General features: G+C 46.3%; 1 protein-coding gene across 1 annotated transcript in view; it reads left to right on the plus strand.

The window, feature by feature from the left end:
* Positions 1 to 25,385, plus strand: part of LOC309584584 (mothers against decapentaplegic homolog 7-like) — a gene marked incomplete at both ends in the record, with an annotated part of 56,095 nt that extends 30,710 nt beyond the window's left edge. The window contains one exon of the mRNA XM_082300679.1: positions 24,847 to 25,385. Coding sequence (XP_082156805.1) covers positions 24,847 to 25,385 — 539 coding nt within the window. The remainder of the gene's footprint in view (positions 1 to 24,846) is intronic.
* Positions 25,386 to 27,198: the final 1,813 nt, after the last annotated feature.

A 27,198-nucleotide genomic window follows, 5' to 3' on the forward strand; every position in this document is an offset into this window, starting at 1 on the left:
AGTGGCCCATAGTTTTCCTGTTCTTTGTCACAGCCAGGCATAGAAAATGTATCCTGGGTGTCAAGACCATGAAGCCTTGGCTTACCTGAGATGTTGCACTAAGGTTTTTTTCTGGAGCAGCCAGTGTGGTTGGTGCTGGGTTTGCTGAACAGCAGTGCTGAGCCCCAAATCCCCTGGGATTTGTCCCCATGGGAGAATGCTGCTGGGTGTTGGTGAGACCCTAAATCCCCTGGGCTTTGTCACTGTGGGAGGATGCTTCTGGGTCTTGGTAGTGCCACCCTGGCTGGCAGTGGCACAGTCCATGCCCGGGTCACATCTCAGCCGCTGCACCCAAAAGTGAGGTGGGATGAGCCACAAGGAGCTTTTTGGGTTGTTTTTTTTCTTTCTTAATCTGTATGCTGCCTACCTGCCCTGATTTATAGCCCAGAGCAAACCTCTGCTGGCCTCCATCTGCAAAAAGAGGGTGCCAGCTCTGCTGGAGCGTCAGGAGGGTTAATTAGTTAGTGAATGCAATATTCTCTATAATTGCTACACATTATTAATCCAGAGCAAAGTGAGAGGCGAGGGGAGGGATGTGTGCATGGTCAAGCTTGTGAACTCTATCCAAACACTGTGCATTCTGTCTGTCCATGCCTTGCCTGCTCCCTACCTGGGTAGGGGCTGATGCTGTTTGTCTATTGGTCCATCCCTGGGTGGTGACCCTGCCTGTACAACAGCATGCTTCACTGCCTGATCTTAGGAATAGGCATGATAGATTATAAAGGCAGACAAGTAATGATTAGCTTTTTCAGTCTGCATGCTGTCTCCAGTCTGGCACTGGGTGTTGTTATTTTCCCCCCTATGTAGGCCCTGGCCCTGCATCGACAGAGTATTAGGTTGTAAAGAAAGCCAGGAGGAATAAAGGGAAGGGAGGGAGGGGGAAGGGGGCAGCAGGGAGCCCTTTTCATCAGATCCAGGACTGGAATTTATTAGCAGGAATGCAGTAAATGCTCCAAATGCCAGCCCAGCTAAACAGTTTTCATAATTGTTACAGATCAGGGCACAACAAGCATGAAAAGGACTTTTGTTCCAACTCTGCTTTTACCATGTATTTACATCCCTGTGAGGGATGCTGCTCACAGGGAGCAGCATGGGCGGGGTGAACTTTTTTTGGTGTGGGAGGGAAGCATGTTTTTATGTCTGTTTTCAGTCTTTGGGGAGAATTCTTGATTGATGTACTGAGCAGAGAGACTTTTTTTGGTATTTGAATGAGAGCGGCAGCGATGCCATGTGTGTGCATGGAACACATTTGGGGGGGAATCCTTACACACATCTGTGTATTAGGTGTGGGGTATGCCCAGCCCCTGCCCTGGAGGGATCTCTGCTGAGATAAGAGATTTCGTAATCGCCCAGCAGGACTCCCTGGAAAGGCAACCACTTCTTTGGTCACCACGAGAAAAGACAGACCCACAATCCTTTAGGAGACCCTATGCAGATCCTTTGTAACCCATTGGTCCTCACCCATCCCCTGTATCCCTATAAAAGCAAGCCCTCTGCCCCTGTGGGACTCAGAGGGAGTTCTTGTCCCTGGCTTTCCCCTTCGCCGGAGTACAGACTGATAATAAAGCTACCTTCCGTGCGGAACCAGCCACACAAGCCTCTCGTCTCTCTCTCTGGTCTGGTCTGGCCTGGAGGCTGCCCTGCAGAGCTGAGCTGAAATCACAAGCTGATAATCACTAAAGAGTTGACAGTCTCTGCACGGGCCCTCCTGGCCAGCAGCTGAGGGAAGACACCAGGCCTCGGGAAGGCGATTCCTTTCGGGACCATCTCCCCAGACCGGTCACTTCTTCCTGGGTCAGAGCTACTGACCCCATCACCAGCTGTAATAATTAGGTATCAGTGTGTATTTTTGTTTAAAACCCAGTGGGAAAATTGAATCCACTCAAGCTGCCTCTTTTGCCCCACCCCCTTCTGATAGTGGAGGAAACACTAGGAGAAATTATAAGATGGAATGACAATTTACTGAAAAATTGCAATAACAACAAAAATATTAATAAGAGTATGCAAAAGAGAGAGTGTTTTACCCACAAAAGGGTATTCACCACTGAACAAACAAAAATGCTTCTCGAAGACAGCACCCGGCATGGTTTCCCAGACAAAGGCAAAATGGCGACTGGCCCTCCACTGGGCCACGTGGTGTATGGGAAAACAAAAGTAGTATGTTGGGGAGGCTTGCGGCTTAACTTTCTTACCCCAGCCAAAAACAATGGAAGAAACAGGGACAAGACAAAACCTGGTGGGACCTGACAGGGCTCTGAAACAGGTCAGGGGACCCTTCTCCTGGGCCTGACTTTGCTGGAGCAGGACTGGAGTGCTTGGTGGTTCTGTCTGTGGCTTGGGCTCTGGCTGCAGCTATGGCAGCTGCTGCAGTTGCAGCGGCTGTGGCTTGGGGTCCACACGGCTTAGCTGGGCTGAGCTCCATGCTGCTGCTGCTCTCTCCCTATTCTTTTTCTTGGAGCGGTGTTTTGGGCTCACCAGTGCTGTCTTTCAGCACCAAACCAGAAAAAATGTGGCTTGGAGAAATGGGAAAGGGACTGCCAGTGGCAGAGAGGAGCTAGGTCCACGGGGCTGACCCCAAAACCTGAACACCCCTCCCTTGAGCCCAGAAAAAGATGATGACCCTTCTGCCCTGGCTTCCTCCTGCTGAAACCATGCCACCGCCATGATGTGCTAGAAACTCCACCCCTTTTCTCTATAACCATGACAATTTGGAAATCTTAGACTGCTCTGCTTCAGTTTTTATTAAGGTCTTAACAAGGTTTTTAACTTGCCACCCACACAGCTACGTGTTGTCAGTGGAGAGCTGTGGCTTTCCTAGGGACTATATCCCTGCCTTCCCAAGGGCATCACTGGGTACTAGGCAACCTTGTGACAGTGGAGCTTTATTTTTCATTTCAAAAGCTTTTTAAAGTCTTCATCCTCTAAACCCGAGCTTGGTGTCTGCGTTGAGGGGAGCTGTGACCCCAGGGTTGGCGTGGCCCCTGGCTTCTTGTGGCTTCAGCATTAAAATAGGATTTCTGGGGATTTTCCACATGGATCTGCATGCCCTTGTGCCTATTGGTGTGGCCCAGGAATCTTAAAAATCCCTGTGGATGTTGGCAGCAAACGTCTGGAAGGGTCTCCCCTCTTGAATCATCCCTTTATCCTACCTGACTGCCATGTTGAGGCTTGGGGAAGGGATTCCTGTCCTACTGCTTTTTTGAAACAAGGGAAAAGTTTTCCCACACCTTTGAGGGGAATAGAAGGAGATGCAGATAAAGAAGGCTCTTTAAATGCAAACTTCAAAAATAATTAGACTGACTTGTCCGTTTCCCGCGCTTTCATGTGTCGGAGGAAAATAACTTTAAGTGATGGGACTATGCAATTATGTGAATTTATTGTTTAAAATAACAAACGCATCAGTAGAGGTGTGAGATTTTACACCACCTCTGAGTAATGGCAACTAGTCACAAGATATAGGGTTACATCGTAATTTATAACTTTCTAATCCAATAGATACTTAAAACGACACTTTGTTTTAGATTAATGACCTATCACCTGTGGCACTTCTCACTGCAATGCAGCTATGTCTTGACCAATAACTTCTCATGTCACGTACACACAGTTGTCTCTCTTATACCATCTACATTCTTAACTTAAACTACATAAAATCACACTATTATATTTTAAAACCCTTCACCAAAACACCCAGTGTACAATTTTACTTGTAATTATAGGAATACAAGTTTGTAATCCTTTTGCTTAAAGTCCACAAATCTCTGTCAATTAAGCCAGACCTAGTCTCTTCCAGGGTTGTAAATCAAAGCCTCCTTTAATTGCAGGAGTTTCTACTCCTCTGTCTCCCACACTGACTGTATACTAAACAACAGCAAAGAAGCCCATTTGCTGTAAATATTATGAATGGATTTGGCTGGCTACTTTATCCCCACCCTTCCTCTAAGGCTTTTCTCTAGGCTGAGTCAAAATTTGTCCTTCAGACAGCATGGTACTCTATAATTTGCATGACTGATGGAGGCCCAAAGCCTGGTATAGAGGAAACTGGAGTCAGCCAGCTCCTCTCTAACTGCTGGAGACAGGCAGACAGGCATTTTTGGTGTGTGCCTGTGTATTTCCTGCCTCACTTCGTAGCTCCAGCCTTACATGGCTTTTAAAGAAAATGGGCACAAAAAAAGAGGTTCTTCTCAAGTTGATTTTAGCTGTGGTAATTGATTAATCACCATAATTAGACAGTAGCAGAGACTAATAAGAAGTTTATGAATCAAATTTCTGGTTTGGTGCACTCCATTAAATCAATGGTTTCGCTTTGGTTCTTTCTTTGCCATCCTTTGATGCAGGGGACATCAATCACCCCATATTTTTCAAGCTTGGACATTCCTCCTGGGCCAGTGCAGTGGTTTGGTTCAAAATACTCATTACTGTTTACCTCCTGTGAGATAAGAATTAAGAGAAAAGCAAAGCAGGCACAAAACTTGAAAGAATATAAAGAAGTTTATTAACAGACCTAAAAGAAGAAAAAAAATCATACCACACCTTCAGAACACTTCTCCTCCCCCCTCCTTTCTCCCTTCTCCAAGTGACAATGTAAAAAGACAACCCTTGAGATGTTCAGTCTGTTTACCACTTCCATAATAACCTTGTCCAGTCCATTTAGGAAGAGGAGTCTCTCTTGCCCATGCTATGAAAACATTATCACAACGAGAGAGCCGCCCGGGTTGGTTCTCTGCTCGCATGCGAGTCCCTTCCCACAACTTGCAGCTTTTCCCACAACTGCTTTCGAGGGTCCACTCTTGAAGTTTTTTGGGGTACAATTTTAAGGTTGAGCCGTTCAGAAACAAAAGTTCTCTTCACCCATCTCTGGGAGCATTTCATCTCTAAGAACAGAGCCCCTTCTCCTTCCCTGGGAGCAAAGGGTCTTCCTCATCTTCATCTTTAGGACTATCTCTGGGACCATCTCTGGGAACTGAGGTTTTCTCCTTTCCCATTTGGAGCAAAAGTCCTCATCGCTTCCATCTCTCCCTGTTCAAACTTCTCATGAAATTACAGCTGCTTCAGCATCTGCCTATCTCAGCACTGGTGCTGAAATCACAAGTTGAACACTCCACCCCCCATGCCTTTGTGAAATTACAGCGGGTACTCTGATATATCATAGCTTTACAACAGAATTTCATCTTTAAGCATCACCTCTTTCTCTTCCCTCAGGTTTTCGGCTCTTCACAGCACTAAAAGGGTTAATCACACCTAGGCCTTGAGGCTGGAATTTCGCTTATCACTGCTGCTCACATGATCTCTGCAGGGCAGCTTCAGCTGAATCTTGGCCGAACTGGAGAAGGGGAGCCGAGCTGCTCCGGCTGCCCACAGCCCTGCTGTGGGGGGGGGTGGGGGGGGGGGGTGTTCCATGGGTGGAACAGGGCCCATTGGCTCCAGGATGGCCATGGCCCGGCCTGGCCTGGCCTGAGCAGGGCTTGGGCCGGGCCCACTGGCCCCCGCACGGGGCCCGCAGCCACCTGTCCCAGCACCGGAAACGAGACAGAGCTGTGGGGGGGGTTGTCTATTCTTAAGTGTGGATCACAGAGGCGGTCACAATTTTAAGTGGCTTAAAGAATTGTCCGTATTCAAACTGGCCAGCTGATAGGTTCTATCAGGTCACAGAGGAAGCTGTAAGCACCCCTTTGCAAGAACATCCCTTCCAGGACTATGCTTGCTAACCCATGACGGCCAGCCTTGGCATTTGCCGTACTGGTGCCCAGTCACGAGGCTTTTCAGGTCTGTAACAACATGTTTGTAAGGACCCTTTCTCACTTTATTTTCTTGCTATTATTATCCTATCCCTAAATTAACCCTCAAACGTCAGGCCTGGGTTCCAGGTTGGGAGAAGGTTGACTCAAGGTACCACCAAGTTGGTGTGGTAACTTGAGAGGATCAGTCATCTCTACCCACTGTCTAACCCAACCTTGTGTTTGTCCTGATTTCACAAGAGGGTTTCCCAGCTGTGGCGAAGGAGATGGAAGTTCTTGGTTGGATCACAAGGGGACTGAGCAGAGCGCTCCCAAGCTTGTAGGTTGCCGCTAACATGAGTCTGAACCAAAGAAACATTTCCCTAGAAATATCAGGAAATCCCAGACTCCTTTCCCTGTTGGCTTCTGCCACATTTTATCCCCTTTGTTCCCATCAGGCTTGCAAGGTTACAAATCCACTGGCAACATCTCGGCTTCTGGATATCAGTCTTTAGAAAATATCATCCAACTGAATTCTTGGGGGGAAATCAATTGGACATTTATTTTCATGCAAGGTTGACTGATTTTGCTAGGAGCAAAGAGCCATTTGAATGATTAGGTGGACAACTTGTTAAAAAATTTAAGAAATAATCTTAAGACTCTTTAGCCTGCATGACTACTGTCTATGATGAGTAATAAGAGCTGCCTAGTTAGACATAGACACAAATTTATGGTCTAGCCTGTCAATCTGCAGATTAAGGACTTCATAAGTACCTACTGACACAATGGGCTGTAATAGCTCCTAAAGAGATATTAGGGTTTATTGTGTCAATAGTCCACAGATTAAAGACTCCCTAAGTATATGTTGATGTGACTGACTGCCTCAGCTCTTTGAGGGCTCTTGTGTTGGTGTGGAAGGGCCCCATGGGCCACCTTGGGTGGTGGCATCCCTGCAGTAGGTAAGGGTTTATTTTCTCTGCAAACAACAGGAGCTTAACAAATGACCATCCCATCCTCTAAATTAGCTTTTCAGAAACCATCCCAGACATCAAAAGCTGGGGGTGACACTGTCTAGCCCTTGTGTGTAGGGAGATATAAAAGGTTTGGGGCAAATATTTCTATGGGTGGTGTCTCTGGGCTGCCACAAACTCTGTTAAAGGCACAAAGATCCTTTTCTGCAGCAGGATATATGCTTTAATTTTAATGTTTTTCCTTTGTTTTTTAAAGCATACCTGTAAATCTGTCTTTAAGGATTTTTCTTGGGGTTTTTTTTTTGTTTGTTCTCCCACCCAAATAGCCTGTAAATTATCTGAGAAACTAGAAAGGAAGAAAAATTTCCCTTTTTGTGCCTGTTTTTCCTTGTTTTGATGAGCTGTGTGGTTGCACATTGTTGGGGTTTTAGGAGTTCCCCTTCTGTTTTTTTTTTTTCTCTTGAAGAATTTTCCCCATATATGTTGCCGGGGCGACAAATTGCTGGGTGCTTGGGAGAAACAAAAGACCTGGCCACAGAGGGAGGAGTCCAACAGGCTTTTTCACCTGGGCTTGTGGGCTGTGAGTTCTAGGCGTTTGGACAGGGAGAGAGGCTGGAAGGAATTCGTCAGCACGGCAGGCTTCTGCTTTTTCGGCTGCCTTCCTTCTACTGGATTCCCAAGCCCGCCTTTCCCTGCCCTGCTGGGAGCCGGGCTGCGGCCGCCCTGCCCCCACCATTGCTTCCAGCCTTCGCTATTCTGTAGCCCTGCACACCCTGCCTGCTGAGACCTCTGGGGGGTTCCCACCGCAGCTCTGGAGTTCGATACATCTCGTCTGCCACCTGGGATTTGTGCTCGACCCTGCTGTTCCAGCCTGCTGTTCCCGAGGGTCCGGCCGGACACCGGGATCGGCTGCCCAGGGGGTTTGTGAAGCCTTTGTTCCATCTCTTCCCGGGATCCCAAACTGCCAGTGCTGCGTGCTCCCCGAGCTCGCTCCGAAGCGCCCCCTGCAGCCGCCGAGGAACCATCACACCTGCCCTGCTCGCCAGGAGCCGCCAGCTCCCCTGCCGGCTGCGAGCGGAACTGCACCCGAGGGGAAAGGGCCTGACAGCCGAGAAGGCTGGCAGTGGGTTTGTGATTGTTTTGCTGTTACTGCCATAGTTATTGTTGTTTGTTTGCCTTGTTATACACACACACACACACACATATATATATATAATAGTAAAGAACTGTTATTCCTGTTCCTCATATCTTTGCCTGAAAGCCCCTTGATTTCAAAATTATAATAATTTGGAGGGAAGGGGGTTGCATTGGTTTTTTTTCATTTCAAGGGAGGCTCCTGCCTTCCTTGGCAGACACCTGTCTTTCAAACCAAGACACATCATGCTTAGTGTTTTCCTTGCCTTGATGTTCGCTTCTTGAGTAAAAGTTCAGGGAGGTGTTTTTCCTGAGATCCTGCAAAACCAACACTTGCCAGTAACATGAGGGGCAAAACTGCAACTGGAGTGCCACAAACTGTCCTGAGAACAGTCCAGAAAAGCATGCAAAAACCCATAAAAAACTCTGGGGTTTGTGTCTCCATCTCTTCCATTTTAACAAGCAGGAGAAGATGGGAGTCATGGCTCTGCCTCAGGCTTGCAAATGCCGCTTAAGTTCAGCCAAGAGAGATTATTGGGCATGAGATGCGCTGAACTTGGTCTCAGCTTTGGTCCCAGTCAAATAACATGTCGTACTGACGCTAGTTCAGCCAACTTTTTTTAAGCACAATGTGCTGATGGATAAAGGAGGAAGGACTATAGGTTCTTCTCTTCATTAGTGGTGCCCACAGTATTTATTTTCCAGCAGAGAGCTGCCTCCTGGGAACATAAGAAGGACATGGACCTGTTGGAGAAAGTCCAGAAGAGGCCATGAAGGTAATCAGAGGGCTGGAGCACCTCTCCTAAGAGGACAGGCGGAGAGAATTGGAGTTGTTCAGCCTGAAGAAGAGAAGGTGCCGGGGGCACTTTAGACCACCTTCCCGTACCTAGAGGGGCTACAAGAGAGATGGAGAGGGACTTTTGACAAGGGCATGGAGTGACAGGACAAGGGGGAATGGATTCAAACTGACAGAGGGCAGGGTTAGATTAGATATTGGGAAGAAGTTCTTGATTTTGAGGGTGGTGAGGTACTGGCACAGGTTTCCCAGAGAGGTGATAGATGCCCCCATGCCGGAAGTGTTCAAGGCCGGGTTGGATGGGGCTTTGAGCAACCTGGTCTAGTGGAAGATGTCCCTGCCCATGGCAGGGGGTTGGAACTAGATGATCTTTATGTTTCCTTCCAACCCAAACTATTCTAGGATTCTATGATCTCCTTGCTGCCCCAGGGCCTCCCATCTGGGTCCTGGCCCTTCTAGGAGAGGTCCATAAGACCAATCTGCTTTTGGTGCTATGATTTCTTGGTGGACATCTACAGTAATTTATCTGTTGCCTTTACCTGTTCATGTTGGATTATTGGTTGTGTGTGCAGTGTCACCTCCACAAGTGGCCAAAGTGAGGGTACCACAAAACCTGAACATCCTGATCTAGTGGAAGGTGTCCTTGCCCATGGCAGAGGGGTTGGACTAGATGGCCTTTAAAGGTCCCTTCCAACCCAAACCATTCAATGGTTCTATGAAAATTAGGAGACTTTTGTTAGCAGTTCAGGGTAAATGATATCATGGTGAGTGTTGCATCAGGGTTGATGTTTGGTGGGAAATCCAGCCCTAGGGATCACAGAGGAATGAAGGAGAGGAGACGGTGAGATGGTGAGAAGTTTAGGAAGAGCATGAGAAGATGCATTGGGTCAAAGGTGTGCTCTTTAAAAAAATCTATAAATGTATATATATATATAAATTCATAGTTTGAAACACTTCTGCAATTGCATAATTTATTTTCTGTCTAATCCTAATATCATTGAGGAAAGATCCAATTACAGACATTTAAAAACCTTATCAGGAACACAGTTGTATTCCCATTTACAGTGACAAGTTGTTATTATTGCAGATATCAGTGGTGATTTAGATAGCTCTTGACTTGATTGGCTGGGAGTAGTCCCAGCAGGTGAGATAGCTCACTGTGTACTAAACTTGATGTTTCCTCTCAAGGTTGTTGATTACAGGAAAACCTTTAGCTATGTCAAAACAAAACAAGCAAAACAAGAGACCCAGCCTATCTCCCCTTTACATTCTTGAACTTGGCACCAGGACAAGGCTGAGAGCTGAGAACTGGACTCAACCTGTGTTATTTTTTTTATTATTGTTATTTAAATTCAATTTTGATAAAATGTTTTGGTTTTTCCTGAATGAAAAAAAAAAAAAGAACTTTTTCTTCCCAAACTCCTAATAAAAGTGCTGGAGCTTGGAAAGAAAAAGTATAGATGACATGGTTTCATCATCTTAAAAGTGTTCATGTGTCAAGGAGAAAAGCCACTCCAGAATTTTCCTGCCACTTCCAATTGATGGGAGATGTGAGTCGTCCTGCCACAGCTTGGGAGAACCAAGCATGGAGCCATTACTGATAAATTTGGGTGTTTCCATGGTGTGAATCTCCCACATCCACCTTCATCTGGACTTTCTTGGTTTCAGCAGCTTTTAATTTTTTGTGGTTATTGCTTTGGTGTCCCATCCTCCAGGATTTCTGTATGGATGTAGCAGTTTCTGCAGCATCTCTGCCCAGAGCAGGATGATGCTCCAAGCCCACAGGCATCAGGTGCACACTCGACGCTAGAGAAATCCTGGCTGTGGCCTTTTACTGAGCAATTTTGAGCAGGATTTGATGTTCGTGAGAGTTGAGGCAGGTGGTGGGAAGCCTCACAACCTCTTGTATTGGGTGATGTATTGGGAAGTAGCTGGTCAAGTCAGGTCAGCCCCTCAGGAAAATTCAGGAGGGTATAAAAAATATGGGGAAAAAAATGAATAATGTGGTTGTGCTGGGGCATCACTGGTGATGAACATCTGCACCAAATTTCCAAGCAATGTTGCCCCAACGACTTTGGGGGCATCAAGGTATTGCCTTGATTTCTTCCCTCTGTGCAGAACTGCGCTCTGCTCTGGATGTCTGTTCTCTGTAGACCCAACTATGAATGATCAATACAACTAATTCCCTAAATTCCTGAGAGCAGAGTCACTTTTCTTTCAGTCCCTTTCCCTTTTTTTTTTTGTCCTCTCAAAATAAGCTTGCACAATATGCTGAGGGGAGCCTGCTGGAGCCCTGAGGGGGCTTTTGCAGGAACTCAGGGAAAAAAAGAGGATGCATCACCTTTGGAAAAAGGGGCAGGTAACTCAGGAAATGTTAGTGTTTGTCATTAGATCATGCAGAAGGAAAATTAGAGACAAAAGCTCAATTAAAACTTAATCTGGCCTGTAAAGGATAATAAAAAGTGTTTTTATAAATACACTAATAACAAAAGGAGGGCCAAGGAAAATCTCCATTCTTTATTGGACGCAGGGGAATATAGTTACTAAAGATAAGGAAAAGGCTGAGGTACTTAACACCTTCTTTGCCTCAGTCTTCAACAGTAAGACCGGTTATCCTCAGGACAACCAGCCCCCTGAACTGGTAGACAGGGATGGGAAGCAGAATAGACCCCCTGCAATCCAGGAGGAAGCAGTTAGAGACCTGCATAGCCACTTAGATGCTCACAAGCCTACAGGACCAGATGGAATCCATCCTAGGGTGATGAGGGAGCTGGCAGAAGAGCTTGCCAAGCCACTCTCCACAATTTATCATCAGTCCTGGCTAACTGGGGAGGTCCCAGATGACTGGAAGCTGGCCAATGTGATGTCCATCCATAAGAAGGGCTGGAAGGAGCATCTGGGAAACTACAGGCCTGTCAGCCTGACCTCAGTGCCTAGCAAGGTTATGGAGCAGATCATCTTGAGTGTGATCACACAGCACTTACAGGATAACTAAGGGATCAGACCCAGCCAGCATGGATTTAGGAGGGGCAGGTCCTTCTTGACCAACCTGATCTCCTTTTATGACCAGGTGACCTGCCTGGTGGATGAAAGGAAGGCTGTGGATGTTGTCTACCTGGACTTCAGCCAAGCTGTCTCCCATAGCATATTCCTGAAAAAGCTGGCAGCCCTCAGCTTGGACAGGAGCACTCTTCACTAAGAACTGGCTAGACAGCCGAGCCCAGAGAGTGGTGGTGAATGGTGCCACATACAGTTGGCGGCCAGTCACTAGCAGTGGCCCCCAGGGATCAGTGTTGGGCCCAGTACAGTTTAATATCTTTATTGATGATCTGGATGAGGGGATCAAATCTACCATTAGCAAATTTGTGGATGACACCAAGTTGGAAGGGGGTCTCAATTTGCTGGAGGGTAGGAAAGCCCTGCAGAGGGACCTGGATAGATGGGCTGAGACCAACAGCATGAGGTTTAACAAGACCAAGCGCCATGTCCTACACTTCAGCCACAATAGTCCCATGCTGGGGACAGGCTGGGGGCAGAATGGCTGGAAAGTGGCCCAATGGAAAAGGACCTGGGAATGCTGGTTGACAGCTGGCTGAACATGAGACAGCATGTGCCCAGGTAGTCAAGAAGGCAAATGGCCTCCTGGCTTGTATCAGAGACAGTGTGGCCAGCAGGACCAGGGGAGTGATTGTCCCCCTGTACTCAGCACTGGTGATGCTACACTTCGAGTGCTGTGTCCAGTTCTGGGGCCCTCACTACAAAAAAGGCATTGAGGTGCTCGAACATGTCCAGAGAGGGGCAACAAGGCTGGTGAAGGGTCTGGAGCACAAGTCCTATGACGAGCAGCTGAGGGAGCTGGGGATGTTTGGTCTGGAGAAAAGGAGGCTCAGAGGGAACCTTATCATTCTCTACAACTCCCTGACTCCCTGAAAGGAGGTTGTAGCCAGGTGGGCATCAGCCTCTTCTCCCAGGCAACTAGCAACCAGATGAGAGGACATAGCCTCAAGCTGTGCCAGGGGATTTTTAGGTTGAATATTATAAAGAAATTCTTCACAGTAAGGGTGATAGGTATGGGAATGGGCTGTCCAGGGAGGTGGTGGAGTCATCATCCTTGGAAGTGTTTAAGGAAAGACTGGACATGGCACTTAGTGCCATGGTCTAGTTGACATGGTGGTGTTTGGTTATAGGTTGGACTTGATCATCTCAGAGGTCTTTTCCAACCTAATTGATTCTGTGATTCTGTGAAACCATGGAAAATCCTAATAACCTAGTGATAGCAGCAAATGGAGGGATGCTTAATAATGAAATAATAGTGCAGATGTTTATAGCATTAAACATTATCATTGTTTGCTGGAATATGAGAACACTCCCAGTTTGCTGGGAGTTTTCCAGGCATTTAGAAAGGGATGTGTTTTCTCCAAGGAGCTTGTAAGAAACAATGCTTTTAACTCAAACAAGAATCCCAAAGCATTGGGTGATGTGGCTGCAGATTTCCTGGGATCTGGGTTTTTTGTGAGTTGGCAGCCGGCAGAGATGGGAGTTGGATAGTGGGTCAGTGCCATGACTCCAGGTTGCACAGGATGAACACACTGGGGTGTTTTGGGGCAAAATCCATCTATTTGCTTCATTTGCCCAGATCCATGCTCATTGCCACCAAAAAAGCCTTTTGGGGAAAAAAAATGTCCATCGCTGTAGGAAGCATCTCTGCATCATTTTTTCCTCCTCTTCTGCCTCTGCTGCCCAAGTGATGCTACTGGCTTTTCCCACCTCTTTTCCCAGTGGATGCCAGAATCAGGAAGGCAGGTGGGAGCAGGGAGGCTCTGCTGGGGTCCCAACAACCATGAAAAGCAGCTTTGGTGGCAGCTGGCAGGGAGGCCTGAGACTACTTATCCAAGCTCAACCCTTATATTCTCATGTGTTTTGACTAGACATCCAGTCAACAGCCGAAGTCCACAAATGAAAGCGGTTCTGGCATATTTATATTGTGTGCTGGTATTGTCTCCTAAAAAAAAGTATCCCAGATTACCTAAGGCTTGTCCTTGAGGTCTGGTCACCCCACATAATTGAAAATCCTAGTGGGATTCATTCATGAACTTCCAGCCCTCCATAAAGGTCTCTTCATTCATTGCCAAGGCAGTTGGTTTTTTGTGGTTTGGGGTTTTGTTTGTTTTTTTAATGTTCTGGCAATTAAATAACTCTTTGTAAGCAGCAATGAGCTACTTGTTAAGTGGTCTTTACTAATGCAAGCACAAAAATCAAGTGAAAAAGGCTTTCCCCCCCCCCACTGCTTCCTGAAAGGGATGCTTTTATGTCCAAATAAATAAAAACCTATAAGAATTTCAGCATGTTCAATGTGTTGCTCCAAAATTCCCTCAACTGCTGTAAAACAAAACCCCAGAAGCTCTGAGCATCACTGGCAGGCAGTTGGCAGGAGGGGAGTGATGGGTGGTCAAGATGAGGATGGATACAGGAGCATCCCCCCCATGGATTGAGGAGCATCCCTCCAAATTCCTCTATCTCCTGAGCATTCGCCTCCTTAATGGGTGGAGGAAACACTATCCTGGGGATGTTTCTTGCCCAACTGGGGGCACCCCATTTGGGTTAGGGGAGAGGTAATTTAAACCACCCACCTTATCCCCCTTCATTCCCTCGTGTAGTGCCAGGTTTCAGCAGGATATAAAATTATTGACAACAAAGTCTTGGGAGGCACTGAAAGGGGGAGGTGGAAAGACAAACTGGGGTGCACCTTGATGGATGCTGTCCCAGGGACCACCCCCCCACTGCTGGAACTCCCATCCCCACTTTCACCCAAAAGTGAGGGTCCCTATTTTGGGGCATACACAGCCAGGCCCATTTTTAGTAGCTGCCTCCAGCAACTGGAAAAATATTTTCCTCACTGGGATAGAAATGAGGAAATTAAAAGTGTGTGGCTGGGTTTTGTTTTTTTCTCTTAAAAGCACAGTGAAGGGCTTGAAGCACAACTCAGAGACAGGAGAAAAATGCCTGCACTGGGGAAATGGGCTTATTAATAACAAAAAATTAAGAAAACAGGGCAGCAAACATGTCGCTGCCATTGCTTATGCTGGGCCAGAGGGGTTTGGGGGTCCACAGAAAGAGCTTTGGGGTGCTGGGTCACCCACTATTCCCATTCCCATATTTGCTCCCATGCTGCAGGGGATTATTTTGGTAGCACTTACTCTCATACCAAGCTTGATTTTTTTTTTAAATGCAATTATACAGATTAATAGTTCCCAGGCCTTAACATGATGTCATAGGTTAGCAAGCATAGTCCCGGAAGGGATGTCCTTGCTAAGGGGTGCTTACAGTTTCCTCTGGGAACTGATAGGTTCTATCAGCTGGCCAGTTTGAATATGGACAATTCTCTAAGCCACTTAAAGTTGTGACCACCTCCGTGATCCACATTTAAGAATAGGCAAACTCCCCCTCCAAGCTCTCTCTCGTTTCCGGTGCTGGGACAGGTGGCTGCGGGCCCCGTGTGGGGGCCAGCGGGCCCGGCCAGGCCCTGCTTGGGCCAGGCCGGGCTGAGCCACAGCCATCCTGGAGCCGACGGACCTGTTCCATCCGTGGAACCCCCCCCACTGACGTGCCGTGGGCAGCCGGAGCGGCTCAGCTCTCCCCCCTCTCCACTTCGATAAGAAAAATTCAACATTCCAGCTGCAAGGCCGAGGTGAGATTAACCCTTTTACTGCTGTGAAGAGCTGAAAACCTGAGGGAAGAGAGAGAGGAGATGCTTAAAGCTGAAATTCTGTTGTGAAGCTATGATATATCAGAGTATCCTGTTGTAATTTCATGAAGATATGGGGGGTGGAGTGTTCAGCTCGTAAGCAAAAGCACCTGCGCTGAGATAGGCAGATGCTGACGCAGCTGTAATTTCATGAGAAGTTTGGACAGGGAGAGATGAACCAGATGAGGACTTTTGCTCCAAACAGGAAAGGAGATAACCTCAGTCCCTAGAGATGCTCCCAGAGATAGTCCTAACGATGAAGATGATGAAGACCCTTTGCTCCCAGGGAAGGAGGAGGGCCTCTGTTTTTGTTTCTGAACGGCTCAACCTTAAAATTGTACCCCAAAAAACTTCAAGAGTGGACCCTCGAAAGCAGTTGGGGGAAAAGCTGCAAGTCGGAGGAAGGGACTCACATGCAGGCAGAGAGACTCCTCTTCCTAAATGGACTGAACAATATTTGGAAGTGGGTGGCTGTCTCGTTGTGATAATGTTTTCATAGCATGAGCAAGAAGAGACTTCTCTTTCTAAATGGACTAAACAAGGTTATTATGGAAGTGGTAAACAGACTGAACATCTTAAGGGTTGTCTTTTTACATTGTCAGTGGGAGAAGGGAGGAAGGTGGGGGGAGGAGGAGCGTTCTGAAGGTGGTATAATTTTTTTCCCCCTCTTTTAGGTCTGTTAATAAACTTCTTTATATTCTTTCAAGTTTGGTGCCTGCTTTGCATTTCTCCTAATTCTTATCTCACAGAAGATAAACAGTAATGAGTATTTTAGACCAAACCACTACACATGACTACCAAGGCTGGAAGGAATTACCTGCTGAGCTGTGCCAGGCTGCTAGGGATCCTCCATCAGGAAAAGGGGCCTTTTCACATTTCTCAGCCCTCCCCCCTTTGCTTTTTCCTCCTACAATGTATCCCTGCTGCTTGCACAGGATAGCTATGCCCAAGGAAGTAAAAAATAAGGTTACATGAATTAATTTCTTGGGGGGGGGGGGTTAGGCCATTTTTGTTAACAAGTGTGAGATTTTCGATTCCCACAATCTCTCAGCGCCTCCCACAAGTTGGGGCATCATCCAATGTCTCCATCCTCTCAATCACCCAGTGTTGCGATGGGGTCTCCTGAAACATGTATCGGACAGCAAGGCCCGTGGAAAAGAAATAGGGACCGATTCTTGATAGATGTTTTTCAGAGATCTTTATTCTCCAGCCACATGGCTGGGGTCCAGCCCACGAACCCTTAATCACGGGACCAGCAGGGTCCTTCCCCGCGCAGGGGAACCCAAAGCAACCAATGGGGAACGAGGTTGACCAGGGAGTAGGGAAACCCCGTGTCTCTACCCCAGGGTCCCCTCCCCCCCGACCCCACGCCAGGGGGGAGGACCCCCAACAACCCAGGCTCTGCCTATGGGCAGGGAAAAGCCCTGTGAACTAAAGTAGGTCAGTCCTTGTGATGCCTTGTCCTGATCTTAAAATCAAGAGTCAAACATGGTTAGAAGGGGAAAAGGGATTTTACCTTGGTATTTATTTTAATGATCCTTAGGTGCACACATCCAGGTCAAATGCACCGAAATGCACACCGCAGTGCACACTCAAAAGATCTGGTATAACATTATAGGTTTTACTGATTAGCATATCTATCAAAAATTCCCCAATGAGAGGCTTGAATGAGCCCCCCTCCGCAGGGAACCTTCCCCTGCATGGTTCTATCTTAGTTTACAGAATGTGTTCTGGAGAGGACCTTGGGGTCTGGGGCACACTATCCTATACCTGCAAAGCTTCTAAAATGTTTAGTCTCTTAGCTTGACAAACAAGTCCAAGAATGTAGACAAAAAGCACTAAGAATACAGAAGTTGTAAAAGGTATAACAGGGGTATAAAAGAAAAGGCAAAAATCTTCATGGCATCATTTCCCCCCTTTTAGAGATTAACAAAACTCTACCTTGTCTAGTCTCTACTCTACCTTTTACCCGCAAAACCGGTTTACACAACCGGCTGCTCCACAAGCTATTACACAAATAGTAACTACAATTACAGATATTATGAATATTTCTTTTACCCAGGCCCAGTTTGGTAACCATGAGGTGAGGGTATCAAAAATATGATCAAAATTTAAGGTGTTATTTCTAGAAGCTATTTCATGTAGAATTTGAGTTCCCTTCCAAATTTCATTCAAATCTTTCTTAATTCTCTCACTTTGGTCCACATAAGAACCTTGGACACATTTTGGACCACAGTCTTATGCAAATCATGGGGTGAACCCTGAACCATGGTTACCAGTTGGGCAAACAGCAAACATGTGAAAAACAGTTTAAACTGCATCTTTCTGATTTGTATCAGTCTCTGTCTCCTTGGTAGTTTTGGGAGCAGAAGCTTTCTTCACCCTGGAGTAATGAATCCACGGTCCCTTGCCAGCAACCTTGACCGCAGTAAAAGTGGTCAGCAAAACTTGGAATGGTCCCTTCCACTTGGCTTGCAAGGGGTCGCTGTCCCACCACTTGATTTAGACCCAGTCTCCAGGCTGGAATGGATGAGCAGGTGTGTCCAATCCTATTGGTTTGGATAACACAACGAATCTCTGGAGCTTCTGCAAAGTGGAACTCAGAGCCATTAAATATTTATGCAAATCATTTTTACCTCTCAGATGAATTTCCCCCGGGATGTGTGGAACCTCGTATGGCGTGCCATATAATATTTCATAGGGACTGATGTTGTCCCTTCACCTTGGCTGTATGCGGACTCTCAGCAAGGCTATAGGCAGGGCTTGAACCCATGTCATGGATGTCTCTTGACAAATCTTGCAAATCTGGGTTTTGAGGGTCCCATTCATGCGTTCAACTTTACCACTTGCCTGGGGCCTGTATGGTGTGTGCAGGTCCCAGGTAAGTCCCAAAATCCTGCTAACTTCCCCAACCACCGCTGCAACAAAATGTGGTCCCCTATCTGATGACATTCCCAAAGGAACCCCAAATCTTGGTATTATATGATTAAGTAAAGCTTTTACGACTTCTTTTGCTGTGTTAGTGCGACAGGGGAAAGCCTCAGGCCATCCACTGAAGGTGTCAACCAGTACCAGTATATACCTGCATCCCTCTTTGCGTGGCATCTCAGCAAAATCTATTTGCCAATAATCTCCCGGGAGATCTCCTGTCTTTGTCACTCCTAACACAACTCTCTTGCTTGTGTCAGGGTTGTTTTTACAGCAGGTTTCACACTTGCTTGTTACAGATTGTACAATATCAGTCATTCCTCTCCCTATCACTACTTTCCTCAAACGTTTTAAAACATTTTCTGTTCCCCAATGGGTACTTTCATGCTTTTGTTGGGCTATTTCCCAAAGGATCAGGGGTGGAACTACGACTTGTCCTACTGGGGTAACAGCCCACCCATCTTCTTTGATTTCAGCCTTAAGGAACTTAATTAATTTGTGATCCCTCTGATCGTATTTTGGGGTAAATGATGACAAATCTATCTCTTTTTGTGGTAGCACTGCAAAAATGCCTTTTTCTGCAATCCCCCTTTCTGTTTTGTCAGCAAAACAATTTCCCAGTTCAGGGACTGTTTTCCTTTTCTGATGACCCTTGCAATGCACGATAGCCACTTCCGTAGGCTTCCAAATGCTCTGTAAAAGTGCAAGAATCTGTTTAGCATGCTTAACCTCATTACCTTGAGCAGTCAGCAGGCCACGTTCCTTCCAAATAGCTCCGTGGGCATGAACAACACTGAAGGCATATTTGGATTCAGTCCATATGTTCACCTTCCTCCGCTCGCTCAGTTTTAGAGCTCTCGTTAGTGCAATGAGTTCAGCTTTCTGTGATGATACATCTGGAGGCAAGGCTTTTGCCTCAATGATTTTATCTGAGGTGGTGATGGCGTAACCGGTCACCCTCCTACCATTTTTCATGAAGCTGCTCCCATCAGTGTACAATTCCCAGTCTGGATCCTTCAAAGGAACATCTTTCAGGTCTGGTCTGCTGGAATAAGTTTCCTCTATTGTCTGCAAACAATCATGCTCAGGCACACTGTCAAGTAATGTGGATGATAAAAACATCGCAGGGTTTACCACAGAAGTTGTCTTTAGAGTAACATCGTCCTGTTCTAATAACACAGATTGCTATTTGAGCATCCTGCTAGGGGAGAGCCAGTGTCCCCCCTTTTGCTCCAGCACATTTATCACTGCATGGGGTACATACACGACAATGTGCTGCCCAAGGGTGAATTTACGGGCCTCCTGTATCAGAAGGACTGTTGCTGCCCCAGCTTTCAAGCATCCTGGCCAACCCTGGGCTACATTGTCTAGTTGTTTTGAAAAATAGGCCACAGCTCTTCGCTGGTCTCCAAGGTGCTGTGCCAGTACCCCCAGAGCAACATTCAGTCGCTCATGTGTAAAGAGTTCAAAAGGTTTAGTCAAGTCTTGCAGCCCCAGAGCTGGGGCTGACATCAAGGAATGTTTCAGCTGTTTAAATGCAGCCCTGGCATTCTCTGTCCACGATTTTCCCTTTTTCAGCTGCTTTAAGGACCTCATATAAAGGTCTTACCAGTAGTCCGTAGTTTGAGATCCATAGATGACACCAACCTACCATTCCCAGGAAGGCCTGCATCTCCCTTACGGTATGGGGCTCTGGAAGTCGACAGATGGCTTCCTTCCATTCTCTGCTGAGTTGGCGATGTCCACGGAAAATTTCCAGGCCCAGGTATACTACTGTTTCCCCGGCAACTTGTGCCTTCTCTTTTGAGACCCCATACCCACTTTGGCCTAAAAAGTTCAACAGACTTACAGTGAGCTGGATGCAGTCATCTCTTGTCTTGGCCACTATCAAGATGTCATCAACATACTGGAGAACTGCTCCTCCTGGTTCTTGTTTCCTCCAGTCCTCCAGCTCCTTTGCCAGCTGGTTTCCGAATATGGTCGAGCTGTTTTTGAATCCTTGTGGTAAAACTGTCATGGTGAGCTGGGTCTTTCTCCCTGTTTCAGTATTCTCCCACTCAAAAGCAAAGAGTTCTTGTCTATTCTTATGCACAGGAATGCAGAAAAAGGCATCCGTGAGATCTAAAACAGTCGTCTGTTATCTTGTTAATTTCCCTCAAATCCTGTACCAACCTGTAGCTTTTACCATCAGCTTTCTTTACTGGCAAAATTGGTGTGTTGTACCTGGATTCACATTCCACTAACAACCCAAATTTGGAAACTTTTCAAACACAGGTACTAATCCCTTACGAGCTTCTAATTTCAGAGGATATTGTCTTTGCCTTACTGGTGTAGCCCCTGCTTTGAGTGTGATACTCACAGGTTCAGCTTTTTTGGATCTCCCAGGAGAATCATAGGCCCACACTATTTGAATGACAGCCTCTTCAACTTCTTTGGGAATTTTTTCATGGCATTCCTGTCCTAGCATAGCATCTGCTTTGATAATTTTAGATTCTGGGATTATGACTTTCACTCCCCCCTCCTTGGAAAACTTAATTTCTGCTTCCAGTTTTTCCAATGAATCTCTGCTCAATAATGGCATTGGGGAATTTGGCATATACAGGAACTGGTGAGTGACCCAGTGTTTTCCCAATTTAAATTTTAAAGGTTGGAGAAAAGGCCTTGTTTCACTTACCCCTGTAGCTCCAATCACATCCACAGTGTCTTGACTCAGTTTACCTTTTAAAGTATTTAACACAGAATACGTTGCCCCTGTATCACCCAGAAATTCAGCATCATCATTCCCCAGCTTAGCTACAACCGAAGGCTCTGCTGGGGTAGTTACCTTCGGTCCCCGTCAGTCCGTATTTACAGTTAGTTCTGAAACTGGGGGCTTCTTTTCTGCTCATTTTTCCAGTGCCCCCGTTTTTTGCAAATTGCGCACTGGTCCTCAGCTAGGGGAAAAGGGGGACCCCTTTTTGATGTCTCAGATGACTTTTCCTTATCATACTTCTTCTTGTGGTGGGGTTTATGATGTTTATCTGCTAAGTCTCTGTTCTGGTATACCTTCCAGGCTACATTCAACAATTTACTTATGTCCGGTGGCCCATCTATCTTTTGCAGCTTTTTCTTTATGTCATTAGCAGATTGACCTATAAACAGGTAGGCCAGGTGGATCTGCTGCTCAGGTGAGTCAGGGTCTAAGGTAGTGTATTTTTGTGCAGCCTCTTTAAGCCTATTTAGAAACTGTGGGGGTCTCATTTGGATTTTGTTTGATCTCATATAACCTAGCCCAATTCACTGCTTTAGGAACAGCACATTTTAACCCAACAACCACCCATTTCTGGTATCGCTTCAGCTTTTCCATCTGTTCTGGGACATTGGGATCCTAGCCAGGGTTTGCTAGGGGATAGATGTCATTAACTGACCCTTGGAGACTCCCAGTTGCAATTTGAGTTTCTGTAGCAGATATAGCAGCTTTGTTGACCATTTCTCTCTCTGTTTTATCCAATAATTCATCTAGCATAACATTTAGATCACCCCAATCTGGGTCTTGGGATTTTATGGCCATTTCTACACACATAGCTACTCTCTCTGGGTTGTCCCTGTACTTCCCAATTGAGTTTTTCCACTGCTGTAATTCTCTGAGGGAAAACGATGTCTTTATATAAATGACTCCTTGATTTCCCACAGCCTGTCTCAGAGGAGCTTCTAATGCAAGTTCTTTCTCCCCCCCTTTACCTGCTTTGGACCTTGTGTGTTTAGAGATGGGACTGACTGCTTTCATAGCTTCTCGGGCTATCCTGCCCCTTCTTCTACCACCCTCCCCATGAGAACCATCTGTATCGGAATCATCCCATTCGCTTTTAATTGTAATTGATTCATTGGTTTTAAACATTGTTCAAGCCGAATGTTGATCAGGAATTGTCTTGCTTTTTGCGTCAGTGGAGGGGTAGGGAGGCAGGGGCTGCAAGCAGGTTCTCCCATCCCTAGCTCCACAAGAGGGGCCTGGGTCAGGGCCATCCCATCTGCCCTCAGCTTTAGCATTGGCCACGCCATAGGGTGGGGAGAGCGAGCGGCTCCTCCTGTCTCTGGCTCAGAAACCTGCAATTCTCTGCACTGGCGAAGGTACTCAGAACCGCCTGTGCCCATTTCTGCCTTCACTTCTGTGTTCAAGGTACTCAGGGAAAGGCGGCCAGCCTGCCCCTTCTCCGCCTCTGGGGAGGTCAGGGGGTGGTGATGAGGCTGGGGGGGGGGGGAGGCCCCACGCCGCTCCTCTGGCTTGGAGCTGGCCGCTTGCTCCCTCCCTCGCCCCCGCTTGGATGGCACTTGTGCAGGCTGCCTCAGCGGCGGCAGCAACAGAGCAGTCGCTCCCTCACCCCCTGCCCCCATCCCCACCAGCTACCCTGTCCCTCTGATCCCCACCCCACCTGTGCGGGCTGCCCTGACGGTTGAATGGGGGGGAGACCCCCCTATCACACAAAGCTGGGGCCACCACATCTAGATCTGATATCGATTTCTCTGTCCGTATTAGTATGCGAGTTAGCTTGCTGCGGCTTTTTCTTTCTCTTCTCCTCCTCAAAGTCATTTCCATATTACTTTTGTCTACTACATATGCTTCTTCCCTGTTCAGATACATAGTAAAAAGTTCTGCATATCTTAGTTCATCAAACCTACGTAATGATCTCAGTTCTACCATCAGGTCAGTAATGATGTTACTTTCCAAACTACCATGGCTAGGCCAATTTCCTTGACTTAAAGTTGGCCAAACCCGTGTGGACAGTCTGATCAATTCTCGGGTGTCCAAAGTAGTTTTTCGCCATGTCAGCCATTTCCAGTGTTTTACTATAAACTCTAATGGGCTGTTAGGAGGGATTTTTTCATTTTCATCTGAAAAAACACCACCCATGTTTGCTCACAGACAGGAAAACTCTGCCAGAGGGAAGCTTTTAACTCCGGAATTCAGCCTGCAATCCGGCCTTGGAATTCCGACTTCCCGGGCAGTTTATCTAGCTTACTACACGAACTACAGCAGTTTAAAATACTAAAAAGCAACTAGGTTTAGCAAGCAGTAAATACGCGGGCGAAAATCTGGTCTCAACAGGATTCGAACCCACAGCCTCCCAGCCAACCAACCTCTCAAGCCTCTGAGCCACTCCTGCAGCTGTGTGGGGTGCAGCCTCTGGGCTCTTGTGGACTCCACGGAGGGCGTCCCCTCTTTTCCACAGTTTGCAGGGGAAAGGTTCAAGCTTTCCCCTTTTGTGGGCTTCTCTGCCCCCAACCTTTCCAACCCCCTCGGAGATCTCCTTCCCTAGTGCTAGCACAATATCAATAATATCGGTCCCCTTTTAACTCACCTTCCTTTCTGTGCTTCTGCCTTTCTGTGCTGGGTCCTAAAGTCCTGGTCACAGTCCCGGATCATTGCTCTGGCCCCTCTGTAATTTGCCGGCAGAAAGAGGGGCAAAGCAAGATGTGTTCCAACCCAAGACTGCGATCTTCAAGGTCTTTAGGGTCCCTTTGTGGTCGCCAGCAACTGATGCCTTGTCCTGATCTTAAAATCAAGAGTCAAACATGGTTAGAAGGGGAAAAGGGATTTTACCTTGGTATTTATTTTAATGATCCTTAGGTGCACACATCCAGGTCAAATGCACCGAAATGCACACCGCAGTGCACACTCAAAAGATCTGGTATAACATTATAGGTTTTACTGATTAGCATATCTATCAAAAATTCCCCAATGAGAGGCTTGAATGAGCCCCCCTCCGCAGGGAACCTTCCCCTGCATGGTTCTATCTTAGTTTACAGAATGTGTTCTGGAGAGGACCTTGGGGTCTGGGGCACACTATCCTATACCTGCAAAGCTTCTAAAATGTTTAGTCTCTTAGCTTGACAAACAAGTCCAAGAATGTAGACAAAAAGCACTAAGAATACAGAAGTTGTAAAAAAGATATAACAGGGGTATAAAAGAAAAGGCAAAAATCTTCATGGCATCACTTGACCCCTCTGATCCCATGGGGTGACCTTCAGTGTAGTTTTCTCAGCAGCACCTCATTTTTTCTCAGCATCTGTGTCCAGTAGATAGTTATTTATGGAAATAGATCCATTTTCTAGCGGGTGAAAATAAGGACATTTAGGGTGTTTGGTCTTGGTAAATGCAGCTGGCTGGAGCATCTCACCTCTCCTATTGCCACTGAAGGTGATCCTAGTGATGGTTTGAGTGAGGGTGACTGCACCATGGATGCTGCTGGTGGGTCTCAAGCCACTTTTGAAGGTGGACCTGGTGATTTAGGACCCATAACTCTAATTAGAATTAGACGCTGAAATAGCACAGGAATTCCCCAAATCTGGTTCAAATTAAATGGTCCTAATAACATTGATTTTGGAAATGGTAGATGTGCCATGGGCATTGGTATGTGCATGGAGAGCATCATAAACACATTGGCAGACAATGACCTGCCAGCATTGTGCCACTTTTGGGTCGTATTACCCCCTCTGGTGATAAATTTCTCTTTTTCTTCCTTTTTTTCTCCCATTCTGTAGATTTTCAAGTTCTTCAGCAGCCAGGGGATTGGTCAAACTGGTGCGTGGTGGCATACTGGGAAGAGAAGACACGCGTGGGTCGGCTGTACTCTGTCCAAGAGCCCTCCCTGGATATCTTCTATGATCTGCCTCAGGGGAATGGTTTCTGCCTTGGACAGCTCAACTCAGACAACAAAAGCCAACTGGTGCAGAAGGTCCGCAGCAAGATTGGCTATGGCATCCAGCTCTCCAAGGAAGTGGACGGTGTGTGGGTGTACAACCGCAGCAGTTACCCCATCTTCATCAAGTCGGCCACACTGGACAGCCCCGACTCCAGGATGTTGCTGGTTCACAAAGTGTTTCCAGGTTTTTCCATCAAGGCTTTTGACTACGAGAAGGCATACAGCTTGCAGAGACCCAATGACCATGAGTTCATGCAGCAGCCATGGACTGGATTTACTGTTCAGATCAGCTTTGTGAAAGGCTGGGGCCAATGCTACACTAGACAGTTCATCAGCAGTTGCCCATGCTGGTTGGAGGTTATTTTTAATAACCGATGACTCAAGACAGAGTGGACTCATGGCATTTATATTACTTTGCTGCTATTATTTCCTTCTGAGTACTTGTTCTTCATGCAAACTTTTTGGTTTTGTTTTGCTTAGTTTGTATGTCCCCCCCTCTTTGTTTTGAGAAAAACCTTTGGAAAGATTTTTTTGTGCTTTGGGGTAGTTTGACAAATCTATTTTTTAAAAGTGTAAATGACCAATAACTCAGAAGGGTGAGAAAAGGGTGTGGGAGGGGGTGGGTGGATGTGTGGATTGCATATGATAATTATTCCATGCCTCTGAAAGGATTATCCTATGTGATCAATGGATTCGGAAGCCACTTGCTATATGCTACAGTTCCTTCTCTTAGATAAAACAACAAGATACTTGTATTTTTTATGCATCACCTTCCCACCCCTGGTGACGGTGACACCGAGACCCTTTCCCCAGCAGTGCTAACCCCACATTGCTGCCAAAGGATGGTGCAAAATCTTCCCAACCAGGTCTTTGCCCACCCTTTTTAATTTTTATTTTATTTTTCTTGTTGCTGAGTTGACATCTTGTCACTGTGTTCAATCTTCCACTGCTTTTTTTATTTTTTTATGGTCATGAATGGATGCAAGGGGAGAAAACAACAGCAGAGAAACCTCTTGCATGGACCATGCTTTATAATTTGAGATAAGATGTAAAGCAACAGAAGCCTAAGCCTAAAAAATACAAAACAAAGCAAAACCAACAAAACAAATTAAAAACAAATGGGAAAACAGAAGGAAAAGTGTTCGCAATAGTTGGTCTGTTGTAACTTCTTAGATCAGGTTATCCCAGTACCATCCAATTTGAAAATGCAGTTGTGCTTTCATTTCTTCTTGAATTCATACACAAGTATGATACTTCTACACTGTTCTTAGCTCAATGAGCATGTTTAGACCTTAACATAAGCTATTTTTCTAAATATAAAGGTTTAAATGAACAAGAGACCATTTTCATTGGAACTTTAGCACTGTAGTGCTTTGGAAATACACACAAAAAAAGAACTCCTTAAAACCCCCTGAGATTTATTAAAGAAAAAAAATGCATTTTATGTTATATATAAATATATTATTACTTGTAAATATAAAGACATTTTATAAGCACCATTATTTATGTATTGTGCAATGTGTATAAATGAGGAAAAAAAAAGAAATATGCACTTTGCTTTAATGTAAATGCAAATAACAAATGACAATTTAAAAAAAACCCATGAGATTGCTGGTTTTTTCTATGGGTGTTATCATCCAGATGAATGTTTTTTTCTAAATGAGTTTATGGTCCATTAAAAAATAAAAATGTACACTTGATCTCAGGCTGTGCCAAGTGTATTTTTTAGTGTCAGGGATGAGGCAGACAGGAGAGATGCGGCTCTAAGTGGGTACCACATGGGGTTGGTGGGGGGGGCACCCACCCCAGTCCTCTGTGAAACCATTCTGGTGTGGGTAGCACCCAGATAGGGTCATCCTGAGCTTTGGTCTCCATTGGGCTAGTGTGCATGTGGCTTTGGGGTCCTTGGCATCGTTGCATCCCATCAACCCAAGTTTGGAGGGGCTGGCTGCCCAAAATCTGCTGGGGTTATTTTTGTTATTACTCCTGTTTCTCATAATTTCAACTTGAAAGAACACCCATGCTATGGACCCAGCTCCCATTTGGCCCTGTCCCAGTCCCTGAAGTACTCGGGGAGGCCAGGCTTTTGCTCTGTGCTGGGACATGGGTGGTCCATGCCACCAGGCAAAGAGGAAAATTTGAGAAGAGGGGAAAGCCAGTCTTCTAGGTTTTCCTCAACTAATTCCTGCCC

Source organism: Coloeus monedula (genome assembly GCF_965178545.1).
Source record: "Coloeus monedula genome assembly, chromosome: W".
NCBI classification, from domain to species: Eukaryota; Metazoa; Chordata; class Aves; order Passeriformes; family Corvidae; genus Coloeus; species Coloeus monedula.